This window comes from Pezoporus occidentalis, unplaced genomic scaffold (genome assembly GCF_034315485.1).
Source record: "Pezoporus occidentalis ecotype Australia unplaced genomic scaffold, CSIRO_AGI_Poc_V1 ctg47, whole genome shotgun sequence".
In the NCBI taxonomy this organism is placed as follows: domain Eukaryota; kingdom Metazoa; phylum Chordata; class Aves; order Psittaciformes; family Psittacidae; genus Pezoporus; species Pezoporus occidentalis.
In genome coordinates, this window is record NW_026915802.1 from 1,505,993 (window position 1) to 1,520,307 (window position 14,315).

At 43.2% G+C, this 14,315-nt stretch overlaps 1 protein-coding gene across 32 annotated transcripts in view; it reads left to right on the forward strand.

Annotated features, from left to right (window-relative positions):
• Window positions 1–14,315, forward strand: part of NRXN3 (neurexin 3) — a 1,035,236-nt gene that overhangs the window by 42,146 nt on the left and 978,775 nt on the right. For all 32 annotated transcript variants that reach the window (XM_062636166.1, XM_062636181.1, XM_062636183.1 and 29 more), the window contains exon 2: window positions 8,113–9,384. In XM_062636166.1, coding sequence (XP_062492150.1) covers window positions 8,676–9,384 — 709 coding nt within the window. In that variant the 5' untranslated portion in view covers window positions 8,113–8,675. The remainder of the gene's footprint in view (window positions 1–8,112; window positions 9,385–14,315) is intronic.

The following is a 14,315-nucleotide window of genomic DNA, read 5'->3' on the forward strand; positions in this document are numbered from 1 at the left end:
TGAACTAATTACTGGCCATACTAATGACAGGGAAGTCTGGCCAGGTGCAGTGTCCCCCTCTGTGCATGTTCTGTTTTTAGTAAAATAGTCAAACTGGTTGCAGCGGCCTCCCCTCCACTGTCATATTGCTGTTGTGACAGTTAAAAATATGCAAACTTCTCTGGCTTACTGGATATCAGGTTCAGGGGTGTAAAAATGTGTTGAACAAAGTGCAAATTGGCTGTGATCTGTGAGGAGAGGAATGAATTTAACCTTTGTTCTTATTCTAATATTTCTGATAGTCATTTTATGCTTTTGTTCTTCCTTTTTATTTTTTTATTAAGGAACTACTCTATGCCAGCTGGAATGTAGAGTCCTTGTAGTGCTAGCTCAAGTACAGAAAATCACAATTATTAACGTGTACGTGCGCAGTGTCTCGGAGCTCTGTACTTGGCTGCGTTCTGCCAGATTCTGTCAAACAGGAGAGAAAGTGTTCTTGCTCATGAAGAACTTAAAAAATGTATATGAAAGGATGAAGCAGATGGGTAGACAGACAGCTAGGAAGAGCAAGGTATTACTGGTTAGTGTGCCAGCCATTAGTTTTATTTTGTTGTTGCTTTTTATGCCCGGTACTTTTTCTAATGTAGCTGATAAAGCAGTGCAACAGTGACTTTTTTTCCTTTTCTTGCTTTAAAGTTGGTAGCCCCCCATCCCGCAACGATGTCTCTCCTTTGAGGAGTGTCTAATACCAGCCTATGCCTGCAGTATCCAATATGTTTTGAGGGAAAAGTAAACCCATTCCACACTGTTAGATCTTCTTGGAAATAGCCTCATTCTCAGGCATTGATGATCAAACTTCACTTTTCAGTAACAATAAACACATTTTTAAGAGACTTGATTTTTATTAAAAATTGAAATACAATGTATGTGTCAGATACAGGATCTGGAAGAAGTTTGGCCATTTATCAGTAATGCCAGCACTGTGAATTCACAGAATTCCCTGCTAACATCCCGTGCCGTGATGTGTGCAGCTCCTGGTTTCACATTTGATATATTAGGATCTGGTAAAATAAACATCACTACAGATCTGTCCAGGCTTCTTGGTGGTGGAAAGAAGATGCGGGGGATGAAGGCAGACCAACTACAGAGGGAGTAAAATAAACGGTAATGATTCAGACCTCTCCAACTGTTGAACTTCAAAGTCTTTAGGAAAGCAGGTATTCTTTGTTCTCTTATAACAATTGTGGAATTGGGGGAAGTCCAGTGTTCCCAGCACAGCTGCTGTGGGAATTACAATAAATGCTGTTGAGTTTTGCAGAAATCGTTCTCCTGGTTAGTACCAGCTCAGAGATGGGGGAGTCTGGTTTCTCCTGCATGGCAGTACAGAGCAATAACTGCTCAGCTGCTGCCAACGCTTCCTTTTAGCTAGTTCTTGTTAGTAGAGAGTTTGTGGTAATAGGGGTAATTAACACACTGGGAGTCATTTCTGTGTCCTGGAAGGGAACAGAAAGCCATCAGAGCAGCCCCAGACATGATTGCTCTGCAGGGTTATTTTCTCTCTCTCTTTCTTTCTTTGCCATTGTGCTTAGTTTTGATTTTTCTGCTTTGTGTTAAGAAAGCTGGAGAGCTGAAATGGTCTGTAAATTGCACTCATGCTGAGCTTGGGCTAGGTAGGCTAGTTAAAGGTCACTCTTGTGGACTACATGTCCTCTGGTGGTGTGGGGAGGGTGTTTAAGAAGGGAGTCACACTGTCACTTGTGGCTTCTTTAACCGTTCTTCTTCCAGTGTAGATTTGAAGAGCTCTGGTTCTGCATTAAGCTTGTTGAAATAGGCTTAGGAGGTGAGAACCTTGAAGAGTGATTTATGGTAAAAACTCTTCCAGCAGCCATGTGGCTTCCCACCATAATAGCGCTGAAGTGTGAGGCTGTGCTGCCATGGTCCTGTGCTTGTTGTTGAACGGAGCACATTACTCACTTGCTCATACTTCTTCTGACGCTGCTGGTGGCATTTCAGCTGTGCCTTATGAATGCATGTGAGCTCAGCTACCCCAAGCATAAGTACCTAGTTTGGGTATTACAGTTTTTCTGGAGATGAGCTACAGGAGTAGACTTGTCATGAGCAGTCATTCTTGCCCTTCCTGAGAAGTGGGGTGAGAAGTGGGGACAGGGAGAAGAAGGGCAATGGGTTTAACCTGTGTGATTGCAAACCATGTGCCCAGGTACCAGGAAACATATGAATCACAACTGACAGTGTATGCGTGTTTGTGTGTATATCCTAATCCACTACAGGGGACCAAAGACAAAGTAATTCTAGCTTTTTAGTCTGGCTTATTTTTCTTTTTAAAGGACACTAGACCTCCTTTTCTTGCTTTTTTGCTTTGATACAGGCTTTTTGCAACTGTCCCCTAAGGGAGCTCTGTGCTGAATTCATATAAGGAGGACTAAGCAACTCCATAGCCACTTTCAAGAATGGAAAAGCTAAGCCTGCAAGATATATCAGTGGTGGAAAGAACCAGGGAACATTTTCAGAAATACATTTTCTCTTTGGGCTTGGGGTGTGTCAATGGCACCTGTGGTTCGCACAGTGATGTTGGAGACTGGCATGAATACTGTATCTCTGCAAACCATCCAGAAGAGTTCAACAAGTGCTCTGTCACCTCCAATACACCGTTTTAAGATGCTGGCCTTCATGCCTATACGTGTCTCTACGTCCAAAAGAAAGCCGTAAATCTCTCCTTTTATTCTTCCGCTGCTTTCACTGCAGCCAGTCATGTAAGTTGCTGCACCTCATGAACCTGCCAACTTCAGCAGGACCTGGGTGTGTTCAGCTTTTCTCACGGCAAAGCCCCCAGTTCCAATTTCACTTCCAGCCTCTTCAGTAGGGAGAGCCCATCTTGCCTTACCCCTGACCACTTTACAGGGAGCAGTGTAGTCCCACCAAACTCTCCTTGGTAATAGAATTGTGGAGTAGCTGTCCACTTCTGTCTTCAGCCTGGTTCTTTCAGCACAGCCCCACTGACACCACCCCAGAGTCCTCTCCATCCCAGCAAGGGGGTGATGCCAACCTCCAGATTTATAGCTGGGATGCAAATACTGCTGGAGGAATTAAAATCTAAATTAACCCATGTGGTTTAAACTAGCGTCTTCAATTTAAAGTTCTCTGTGTCCTCTCAGTTCTCTGTAAACATTTCCGTGCATCCTTGCTGAGGAGGCTGGGTGATGGGAGACTTTTTGTGTTCCTTTTTTTCTGCAGTGACAGTAGCAATTTGCAGTGTTCACATCTGCTTTTTTTTCATCAGAAAGGTTTTTTTGTTATTTCCACACACTTTTTTGGCCGCAAGTTCTGGACCAGACAGAAAGATTTCTACTTAAGAGATAGAAGTCTCTGTGGAAACCCACACTGAAGTCATGAGCCAAGAGGAGTCCACTGCTCACTGAAGAACTGGATGAGTGAAGACAGACTGAATAAATATTATTAATTCCCTGTTTCTCTGCCACTGGCAAACGTGGCTTTTAATATCAATTATTGATTGTGAATCTCGCTGGATCATTTTGAGCAGCATATGTCATAAACCTCTAGTGATCTGTTTCCTGTGCTTTGGCCTACTGTGGGAATACACACGGGTGCAGAGCCAGATTAGGGTCCTGCTTACCCCTACCTAAAACTCCTCTGCTTCACTGGGGCCTGGGGAATAAAGCAAACCATTGGATTTTGCTTTTTTTGACAGTGAAAGCAGGGACAAAAGTGAATTCACAGGGGGTATAAATACATGTATCTTATGTGACCAATGCATGTTTTTCCCTTTACGTGAAGTATGGCACAGTGGATAGTTTTGGTTGTGAAGGGGGTGACAAACTGGGGGCACTGTAAACCCCTCCCATCAAAGTGTCAGTGGGATTTTGTCCAGCATCCTTAAGTGGAGTATCAGGACTTACACAGGCTTGCACTTGGCTGCAGTGGCAGGGGTTTGAAGGGAAGCCAGCCTGTCATTGGCTTCATCTAACTCTGTTATTCTTTCTGCACTAGGAATTGCTGAAAATTACACTTTCAAATACGAAAAAAGCCTAACCGCAAGCAATTAGCAGCTAGAGAGGGAAGCAGTGGAGGAGGGAGGGCAGGGAGTGACAAAGCCATGGCCTGCAGCCTTTCTGTGCGGTTGGGTAAAGAAACTGTAGATCAGCACTGTGCCCAGCTTCTCACCCTCTTTCCTAAGCAGGTGTGTGGCAAGACTTTTGCAAAGGTATTAGCCCTGCATAGAGTGTGCCAGTCAGTAATTATGGAAATTAGTTGGCAATTAGGTAATGTCACTCATTCTCCATGTGCAGCTGATAAGCAGTTGAGAGCCACTCCAAAGCCAGGGCGAGACCCTCTGTGGGCTGCTGAGCAAATGGCTCTGACCTGGCCTTAATGGGCTGCTCTCAAGTTAGAGAAGGTGTGTGGTTCTTAAGAGATGCTTGCCCACAGTACTGCGGCAGGGCTGCCTCCCTTCACAGGGTTGGGAAATTGTGCAGCTCTGTCAGCCCTGTGAGTGGGACTTTGAATGGTGCAGGTGGGTGTGTTTCCTACAGTGGGTTTTGTGTGTGTGAGATGCTGAGCCGCCTGTTCAGTGTGCAGGTTCCTCGCTGGCTCAGCTCTCCGGCAGCAAGGAGGGTGGTACAGGCTGCGAGAGGTGCAGTGGAGATAACTCACTGGCACTCTTATTCCTCCAGGGTAGCAAACATTTAAAATTCTCTGCAAAGACCTTGCCTAGGGGTTTATTGAAGGGCTGGTCGCAGCAGACTGGCTGTCTTGTTTTGTGCTGCTAAATCACATTAAGCCAAAAATATAACATAGAAAATGTTTGTTATCTTGCTTTTCCATGTGAGCAATAGGTAGAATTGGAACAGAGGTTTTGGAACAGAATTGGAACAGAGAATTGGAACAGAATTCCAATTCTTCAGTGAGGTGGTGTCCCTCACAAAATCTTTTTTTGTCAGATGCAGTTATGTTGTGACATAATTTGAGATTTCTGAGGGATGAAATATATAAGAAAATACTATGGCATTCTATAGTTATTGTCCCAAACTGTAATGTATTGCTATGGTAGCAGTGTGCTGTATGAGACTGCTAGGGTAGTAGTTATGCTAAAAATAAAATGATAAGAGCAGAAAATTATTCATTCTCAATGTGTTTTGGATTGTTGTGGGAAATAGGTGAGGCATAGATTTGTTGTGTCAGGATTTACTTTCTTAAGGTTAGGATTCAGATCCTGGCTGCTGCTGAAAAGGACACTGGGTCTTCTGAGTGAGGTTTGCTTTCACAGGCTGAACTGCACAAGACACAGAACCGGAAGCACTGTGGGTTAGCACTGATGGATGCTGACATAGCTCTGGAGGAGCCTCAGATGGCTCCAGCCTGCTAGCAGCTGGGTGCAGGCAGCCTTCCCATAACCTGAGCTGTGGTGTCTAAAAAGGCAATGAAGCATCCAGAAGTGACACCTTTATTTCATGTTTTTTTGTGTTGTCTTCCTCTTCTGAAACAGAATAGGCACTGTCTTCTTTCAAAACAACTAGAAAGAGATTTCCTTGGCTTCTTTCAATCAAAACAGATAGAATGGGATTGTCTTGGTTTCCCTCAGTCAACAATGCGATTCCTGTTTAACCATTTCTGCTGGTTTCCCCTGTAAACCGTGGCCTTTGTTCTCTCCTAATGAACACGTATTGATGTTACAGAAATCTGTACCACAGAGGTAGCCTGCTCCGTTTACTGTGCCTTTGAAACATCCCAAGGATTGAAGCAACCCATGGAGGCTGGGATTTCTTTGTGTTTGTAAAAGATGGGTTTCAGCAGCCTGGGATTGGAAGAGATTGGTTAGCTTTTTAGACAGGTGATTGGGCTGGACATGGACATAGGCATCTCTGTGTTCATCTATAGAGTGTTCACACCTGTTGCTGTGATTTAAATCTCTCACTGGTTTTCGAAGAATTAGTCTTCTAAAACAGGGAGAGAAGTAGTAAAGCTGAGGGTTACTTCTGATGCAGCTGGTCTACCCATCCTGCCCAGGAGAATTGAAAAATGGGGTGAGAGCTCCTCTGCACTACGGTCTCTGTGGGTGGTTGTGCCAAGCTGGGCTTGCTTTCCTCCCGAGCTCAGGCTGAACACAGAGCTGATAAGCAGCGAGTTTTGCTACAGTGATGGTAAATGTTCCAGGGAGCTGTGAGCTGCTTGGAGCACATCGCTGGCTAATTTACACACATTATTATATTCCTATTCCTATCTCATCAGTAATTCCAGGCTCGGGTCATCACTTTCTCTCTTACCTCCCTCTCACTCTGTTCTCCTTCTCCATAAATCACGACTATTTTAGTGGAGCCACTAGGGAGCACAGAGGAGAAAGGTAAATGGACAAGAGTCACATAATTTTTTTTCCCAGTTGCTTTTTCAGAGCCCCCCCCAGACCCTATGAACTGAGCCAACACTGTGATTATTGGAAGGACAGATGATTTGAGCATTTGAATCTGTGTATTTTTTTCATTTTACACCTCTCCTAACACCTCCTTTTTCCTCCTTCCATTCTCCTGAGCCAAGCTGTTAAGAATTAAAAGGAATTATCTTCTCTTTGGTTTTTACTTGATTTTATTTGTGTTTATAGCAGTTTAGCTAACATGCTTCACTCAGGCAGCTGCAGGGAACAGGCCTGGTTTCCACTGGGTACTGAAAGCTCGCATTTCTCTCCAACTTGCAGGTTTTCTTTTAATTGATCCCTTTTGTTTTCTACGTGACTTATTTTTCATGCTGGCTAAATTTGCCAGACTGACAGCTCTGAAGACTTACGGCTTCTGCGGATCCTTGGGGCAGGTGAGGCTGTGACTGTGTGAGCTCTCCCCTCTGCTCCCTAGTGATTATCCTCCAGCTCATACTCTGCCCTTACCAAACAGAAAGTTTCCTATGCTGTCCATTTCTGAAGTGTCTGTGGGCCTTGTCCTTCAGGGCAAGGTGGGTGGTGGGGTTGAAAGGCATCTGCTGGAAGCAACAGTAAATCCAGCAACTCTTATTGTCCACAGGACAAAACACATTTCCCAAGAAAATACAAAAAAATAAATCGCAATGTTTGTGATCCAGTTTGTGAAATCTGTGTTCATGCTGGCTTCTTGGAGGTTGAAGGCCTTGATTCTCATCACCTCCTTTCCTGCTTTGTGGCTGTTAGCCATTCCTGGAGCTGTTCTCTGTGAACAAACACCTGTGTTAATAGGAAACTTACTTTCTTTTTAAGCAGGATTTTCAGAGAATGAGCCTAGCTTTGTGCTGTCTTTACTTGTCATCCAAAAATATCCTCCTACCCTAGGCATACAGTCACCCACATGCAAATAGGCAGAAGTGAATTAAATCCCAGTGTTAACAGGTCTAACTCTTGCTCACTGAAGGTAGTTGGAATTGCTTACTGTTAGCTAGGGGTGAATTTGGCCTTTTTGCCAAACCACTAGACCAGGGTAAGTGGTTAAGTGCTTAGACAGCTCTTATCATCTAAGCAACAACTTTCCTATCATCTAAGCTGCAGGTTGCCATATATCATTTGCATAGCACATGTTTGCAGGTTGCAAAGGTCCCTGTTAGAGTCTATGAAGTGTGCAAGACATGTAAAATAAAAGCATCTATTTCATGGCAGGCTGACTTCAGGGTTGTCTTCTCTAATGCTTGCTTGGTAGCTTGATGAAAACAGTGGAATGGGAAATTTGGATAAAGTCTTCTTATGCCCTGTATGAGCTTCTAAGCTCAGAGGAACTCTGGTCTTTGCCCTAAGCATTTTCTGTAAGAGGTAATTGCTGCTGGGGAAGCTGCAGCACCATTTCTCTCAGTAAAGTCAATGAGATTGCATCTATCAAAGGATTTCAATAATTTGATGTATTTTTGCATTCTGAATGTTGTGGTGTGTGCAGATCACTTTTGGAATTCTCTATTTGGTCTTCATAGTTTTGATGACATAGATCTTGCTGCTTTGGAGGGCTATATAGCCGACTGCAGGTAGGAAGAAGTGGCCAGGGTATCAAGAAATGGAAATGAGTTACTGGGCAAGATGTTACTAAGCTTCCTAATAAAGATATGGTGAGTAGTAAGACTAACTTTTTCCTTTCTTTTCTCCTCTTGACCCCACAGGTCCTGCAAGCTCCGTGAGTGCCAAGCAGTGAATTATGGGTTGGGTAGCCACCAATGCATCACGAAGACTGACTTTATTTTTGGCCTCTTGAGGATCACGTGCTTTATGAATTCACTGTCTCCTCCATCTCATTGCCACCTCCATCAATATTGTCAACACTTCTAGGAAACCAGAATTTGAGGCTTGGTCTTCAGCTCTGCCTTTTCTTCCTCCCTGAAGCAACCAGTGTCACCTTTGTATTCCACCAAAACCAATCACTGTGGGTTATTTTGCCCTTCACAAAAGTATGCTGGCTGGAGAAGTCACTTCATATGCCCTGTACTTCTGAGATAAAAACCTCTGTATCCTAAAGGATAATTGAGATCCTTCCTTGGGGAGGAGACATTTCCTCTTGGTCACCTGCAGCTGTTATCTCACTTTTCACTTACTCTTCCTCTCGCTGTCACTGTGTGTGCTCTCCTCCTCTTCCCATTGGGTTTAGCATTTGGTGTTGACTGTTAGGGTTCTCCTCCCAGTAGTGGGTCTTCTTTTTTCTCCTAGAGAAGAGCAGATTACTGAAACAATGGGCTTCACTCTGCACTCCGCCTGCTTCACCTTGAAGGTGAGTTTGCTGCTGGGCTCCTTGCTGGGTCTCTGTTTGGGTCTGGAGTTCATGGGCATCCCCAACCAGTGGGCCCGCTACCTCCGTTGGGATGCGAGCACTAGGAGTGAACTGAGCTTCCAGTTCAAGACCAATGTCTCTGCTGGGCTGCTCCTCTACTTTGATGATGGTGGTGTCTGTGACTTCCTCTGTCTGTCCCTTGTTGATGGGCGCATCCAGCTCCAGTTCAGTGTGGACTGTGCGGAGACTACAGTTATCACAGACAAACAGGTCAATGACAGCAACTGGCACTTCCTGATGGTCAGCCGCAATCACCTGCGGACGGTGTTAGTGGTGGATAGTGAAGCCAAACCGGGTGAGGTGCGTCCACAACGCCAGTATATGAATATCGTCAGTGACCTCTTTGTTGGTGGAGTCCCACTGGACATCCGTCCTGCTGCCTTGACCCTTGATGGTGTTCTGGGTCAGCCTCCGTTTCAAGGATTTATCCTGGATCTGAAATACAGCAACTCTGAGCCACAGCTCCTGGGCAGTCAAGGGGTCCGTCTGGAAATGGAAGGGCTTTGCACAGAAAACCCCTGTGAAAATGGTGGCACTTGCTTCCTTCTGGATGGTGAGCCACACTGTGACTGCTCAGCCACTGGGTATACTGGCAAGCTGTGTTCTGAAGGTAAGAGAATACTTCCCTGCTTCCCATTGATCTTTACTTAATCCAAAGAGTTAATTTGTCACTTAGCATGGCTGTGACTGAGCTCTTATCTCTGTTGGTGGGTATCAGAGGAATTAAAGTTCCACTGTTCTTTTTCCAGCTGAAGGTAATGAAATGGAAATGGAGGAGAGCACAAGCAGTTGCAAAAAGTGCCTTTCTGAAAGAATGCTGCAATTTTAGCATGGGCAGATATTCATCAGCCACTTAATAAGGGTAAAGAACATAAATTGGTATAGAAGTACCCTAGGTTGGTGTTAATAAAGGCAGCACTAAGAAGTTATCTTAGCTATCTGGGTGAATTCCGCTACCCTGTGTTCCTGAAAACTGAGTGATGTGTTTGTAAATAGGAGCTATGTATGGCTAACATGATTGACAGGACATTGCAAAAATTACTTGCATGGTAATCACTGAGTAGAACCGTGATTGTTTTAGCATCCCCGATTAAATTGCTTTGGGACCTGCTGAATAGTCTTATTTTGTATTGCAAAGGGAAAAGTGATTTGCGTGTTTCTACATTGGTTCATACTCTCTTTCAAAATTTAAGTCCAGAAGTTTTAAATTGTACAAACCACATGATGGAAAGTATTTCAGGGTTTTTTCCTTGGTCTTTAGCAGTGTAATGGTAATTAACTCTGCATGTGCAAGAGACTTAAATTAAGTCAACTGATAAACCCAGTGTGAATTTGAGAATATCATTGCATTTTTTTCTGGCATTTAGATTTAAACACAATGGTATGAACTTAAGCCAAAGAAGAAACCTGGGCAAAAAGTGTCCAATCTCAAGGAAAAAAACCCCAACCCTGAAACTTTGTCAAAATGGAAATACTTGCAATAATATCTTATCACGCCTAGCATTTGTTTATGTCTTTTGGCAATGAAAATAAATTAACTAGAATTTAGTATGTAGAATGTGAAAAGTGTGGAAAAATAAAGTGCCTATACTTTAAAGCCCCACAGAAATACTATGCAAATACAGCACTATGTCTGCAGTATAGATGGAGAAGCAAATATGTTTTTATAGGAATGGAAGATCTGGAAAATAAACATGACATCCATGTGTGCATTCATTTTAAGGTGCTTCTAATGGTAACAGAAAATTTGGCTTTATATCCAAGTATTACAGTAGCAGTACATGGCCATTAGGAGGTATGAGTCTATAAAGTGCCGAACACCAGCATTCTTCCTGGCTATTTGCTCCACACCAATCAGGTCCAAATCTGTAATGAGCCAGAACTATTTTCTGTGCTTGAACCATGAGTTATGTGGAGCTGGAGACACTGCTGGGTGTGACCAGGAACTTCAGTAGCTGGGCCACCCATCCTGATACTTACACACTTACAGAAGGAACACATCTCATGTCTAAATGACAGTTTTGGATGATGGAAGATTGCAAGAGCTACACAGGCATGTGGACCTTGAAACATAAGGATATAAGCCTATTTCTGCTGCTGGGCCAATGGATACGGACTCTGCGGGGAGCTGCTCAAGACATCAACAGCATATGGTATTCAGTGGATGTCTTTAGAAAATACTGTAAATGAGCGAGGCTTCCATGTGCCTGTGGGGCAATTGTGAGAGCTCTAACCAGGGCTCGGGTGGTGAAATTTCAGCATTTCCTGGGTGGGTGGAGCAATATTAAATTAATCTTCTAATAAATCCAGGGATATTTCATTTGCAGACATGAATCAAGCAGTGCTATTGTTACTTTTTGAAGCTATGTGTCACCGCTGCTGTTTGTTTCCTATAGTGATTCATCAGTTTCCAGCCCAACCTTCTGTTAAGGGTGAGCAAGGAAGTTTGTCACGATGTAACTTCTTTGGTAAACACTTTTGACTCATTATTAGCCGAGGTCTCTTCACTAACGTAGAAGATGCTGTGCAGAGAACTTTTCCAGTGGAACAAATGTAAAGATTTCTACAGGCATTACCTTGCCCGGGTCTTCAGTTTTCTCTTGTATTATTCATGATGTATATTTGGTTTATGTTAGAATTTTATAATCAGCTTTGTTTTCTGCCTCCTTCATGCTGCAGCAATGGCGATTTCTGTGTGTTAAATGCTGCCACCCAGAAATGTTACAGTGTCTATGCAGATTGTGAAAAGAAGGGGAAAAATAGAAAAGCTGTTTTATGTGGAAACAAGCAGACAAAGAAAAGTGACAAGGAAACAAAATGGGAACCAAGTGAAGTATAGCTACCTTTTCATCTGACTTTGAGAAATCTGGCAAACTCCAAAGACGCTCTCTTTCAATTCTGTGAATGTGGCAGAAACCTCCGCTGATGAGCATTAGAATGTGATAGGAACAGCAGAACTGGGTGCAGGCTCTTCCTGCCTGTGGCTTGATTGGCCATTAACCAACTTGTGTTTTCTTTGTTTGCTTTTTCTAAGAGGTTGAGATGTTTGTTGTCAGAACTATTCCCTTTTGTTTTTTGTCCTGCCTCTGCATATTTGAAGAAGTAATATGGTTATTTTATTCCCAGTCTCATTTTTGAAAAAGATGTCCTCTTTCAACTGGATATCAACAGCTGCCTTTTGCGGGGGATCCTTAAGTCCATTACAGTATTTACTAGTCTGTAGCCCATGTGCGTATTTTGATTTCATCAGTTGAGTTGGCCCTTTTACTGGGAACTGATGGGATTCAATCAATAACAACTTCTGTTGGAACAGCTAAATGCAATATATACCTTTTTAATAATGAGTTCTCTTGACAGTGTTCAGGCCATTACTTGCCTATTGACTGATACCTATGTCTGCAGGTGGTATAACCACAGCAAACTCATTTAGCCAAACAAATAAGAAATAAATAGAGAGTGGAAGCTGCAGATTCTGTACTGTGATGGAATGAAGCCCCATTTACAGTATTAGGGGTTACTGTAATGCAAAGTGCAGTTCCAGTTATGGTGAACCTCAGCAGAGAACAACCTTTCCATACTGAGACAATATGGTAAATCCTGTCCAGAATATGCCCCTGATGTGCAGAAAGATTTTTGGCACTTAAGGTGCACCCAGAGTTATCAGTATTGTGTATGTCATGGTAGCTACACACCCAGATAGGGTAGCTGAGCGGGTCATTACTGGTCATTGGGAAGTACAATTTCTATTTCTGAGTATATACAGCGGGAAAGCAAATGTGTGCTCACTTTGGAAGGTTTGGCTGTTTTAAATAAAATGTGATACTATTTTTATTGCAGCTGGAGTAAACTGGTTCATTGAATCTGACAGCTCTGTAGGGTACAAAGGATGGCTGATTTGAGTAGCAATTAATTTGTGTGTTTCTGGGTAATGGTGGTATTAGACGTGAAAGTTGAAGTCAGAGACACCTTCCCATCTAATAAACCTCATCAGCCTCAGTGGAATCAGGCTGCTGCCAAGAGAACGAGGTTCCCGTAGTAAATGAGCAGCATGGATAGAGTCATGTTGTTGGAAAAAAAAACAACAAGCAAAACCTTCCCCATGCAGATTCTGAAAACTGTGCTGCTGTATCAGCTGGATGAACATGTTCATATCTGCTCATTCAGGATCATGCTGTCATCCTTTGTCTGCAGGAAATTCTCTCTTCCTCTGAAATCAGGGTGTAGAGAGTGAGTTCACTAATGTGGACAGCATGAATGCAACATTGAATGTACAGTGTTTTGGCCCAAGACCTCACTCCTCTCCCTAGACCCTTTCTGGACTTTGTGAGGAAAGGTGAACAGAAGATATGCTTAGAAATGACATTAATTCTGCTTGTAGTTGCAGAACCAAGACGCTGATGTGATCACCAACTTCACAAGGCACCATGCTGAAGCCTTTGTGTTGCCTGCAGGGGCTGTTTCTAAACGAAGCCTGAATAGGGGCTTGATTGCACCTCTTCCCTTGATTACAGAGCAAGATTTCCTGGGGATGCTGCCTGCTGAATGACAGAGGAGCCCGTTGCTCTGTAATTATCACACTTCTAACTGCAGCGGGAACAGTTTTTCTATAGCCCCTCAGCTTCCTTTAAAGCGACAAGTTACTGCAGGATTTATCCTCCATCAGCCCCTTTGGAGCAGCCCAGTTCTGGCTTCATTTAAAGGAACTGCCTAGCCTTGCTTGCAATCCTGGTATCTCTCTGCCAGCCACCCCAAACTTTGTAATACGAGGGCTAATTTGTCACGAGCCTGATGGGTGCGCTTAATTTGCATATGCATTTGCATACATTTTGTAATCAGAAACAAATGAGCATGACCATAATATTTGCTTCCACTTGCATATTCCTTTATAGATGAATATAAATTGGTTGTTGTTGAGTTCACCAGCAATAAACAGCTGCAGACCCTCCATTTCGTCCTGTGCTCTCCTGCTCTAGAGAACATCAGGCAGTTCTGTGAAATACTTTTGGGGTTCCAGGACTTCACCCACCAGTGCAAAACAGTACAATCAGTGGTCTCCAAGGGCTTTGGAGTAAGTATTGCAAGGGGAGAATCTGTTGTTTCATGACACTTACTATGCCCCAGCACAGGCCATTGGGCAGAAAGCTGGTAAGAACCCTGCTCATGACAGTTTTACAGCAATTTATTTTTCCCCATCTCTTTCTTCTGCTTATTCTTCCCGACTTAAGTTCCTTTGGTTGTATTTAAAATAGTAATTTTTTTCCAGTGTGGTTGTTAATTTTTTGATGCATTACCAAATAAGCACCAGAGAATGATGATGTGTTAGTTACTAATTAATGTTTATAAAGTGCTCTGAAATTCCAAAGTGCAGTTTAAGTATGATTTGTTATTCTTAATAAATATTAAAACTGAGTAGGAGGCACAGAATTTCAATTTAGATTCTACATAGTCCTTCTCAGAAATGGCCTAGGACCTATCTCCACTCACTGATTGTGGACTGCCTGCAGCTCCAAACTTAGCTGGATATGCTTTATAGCTTCCCCT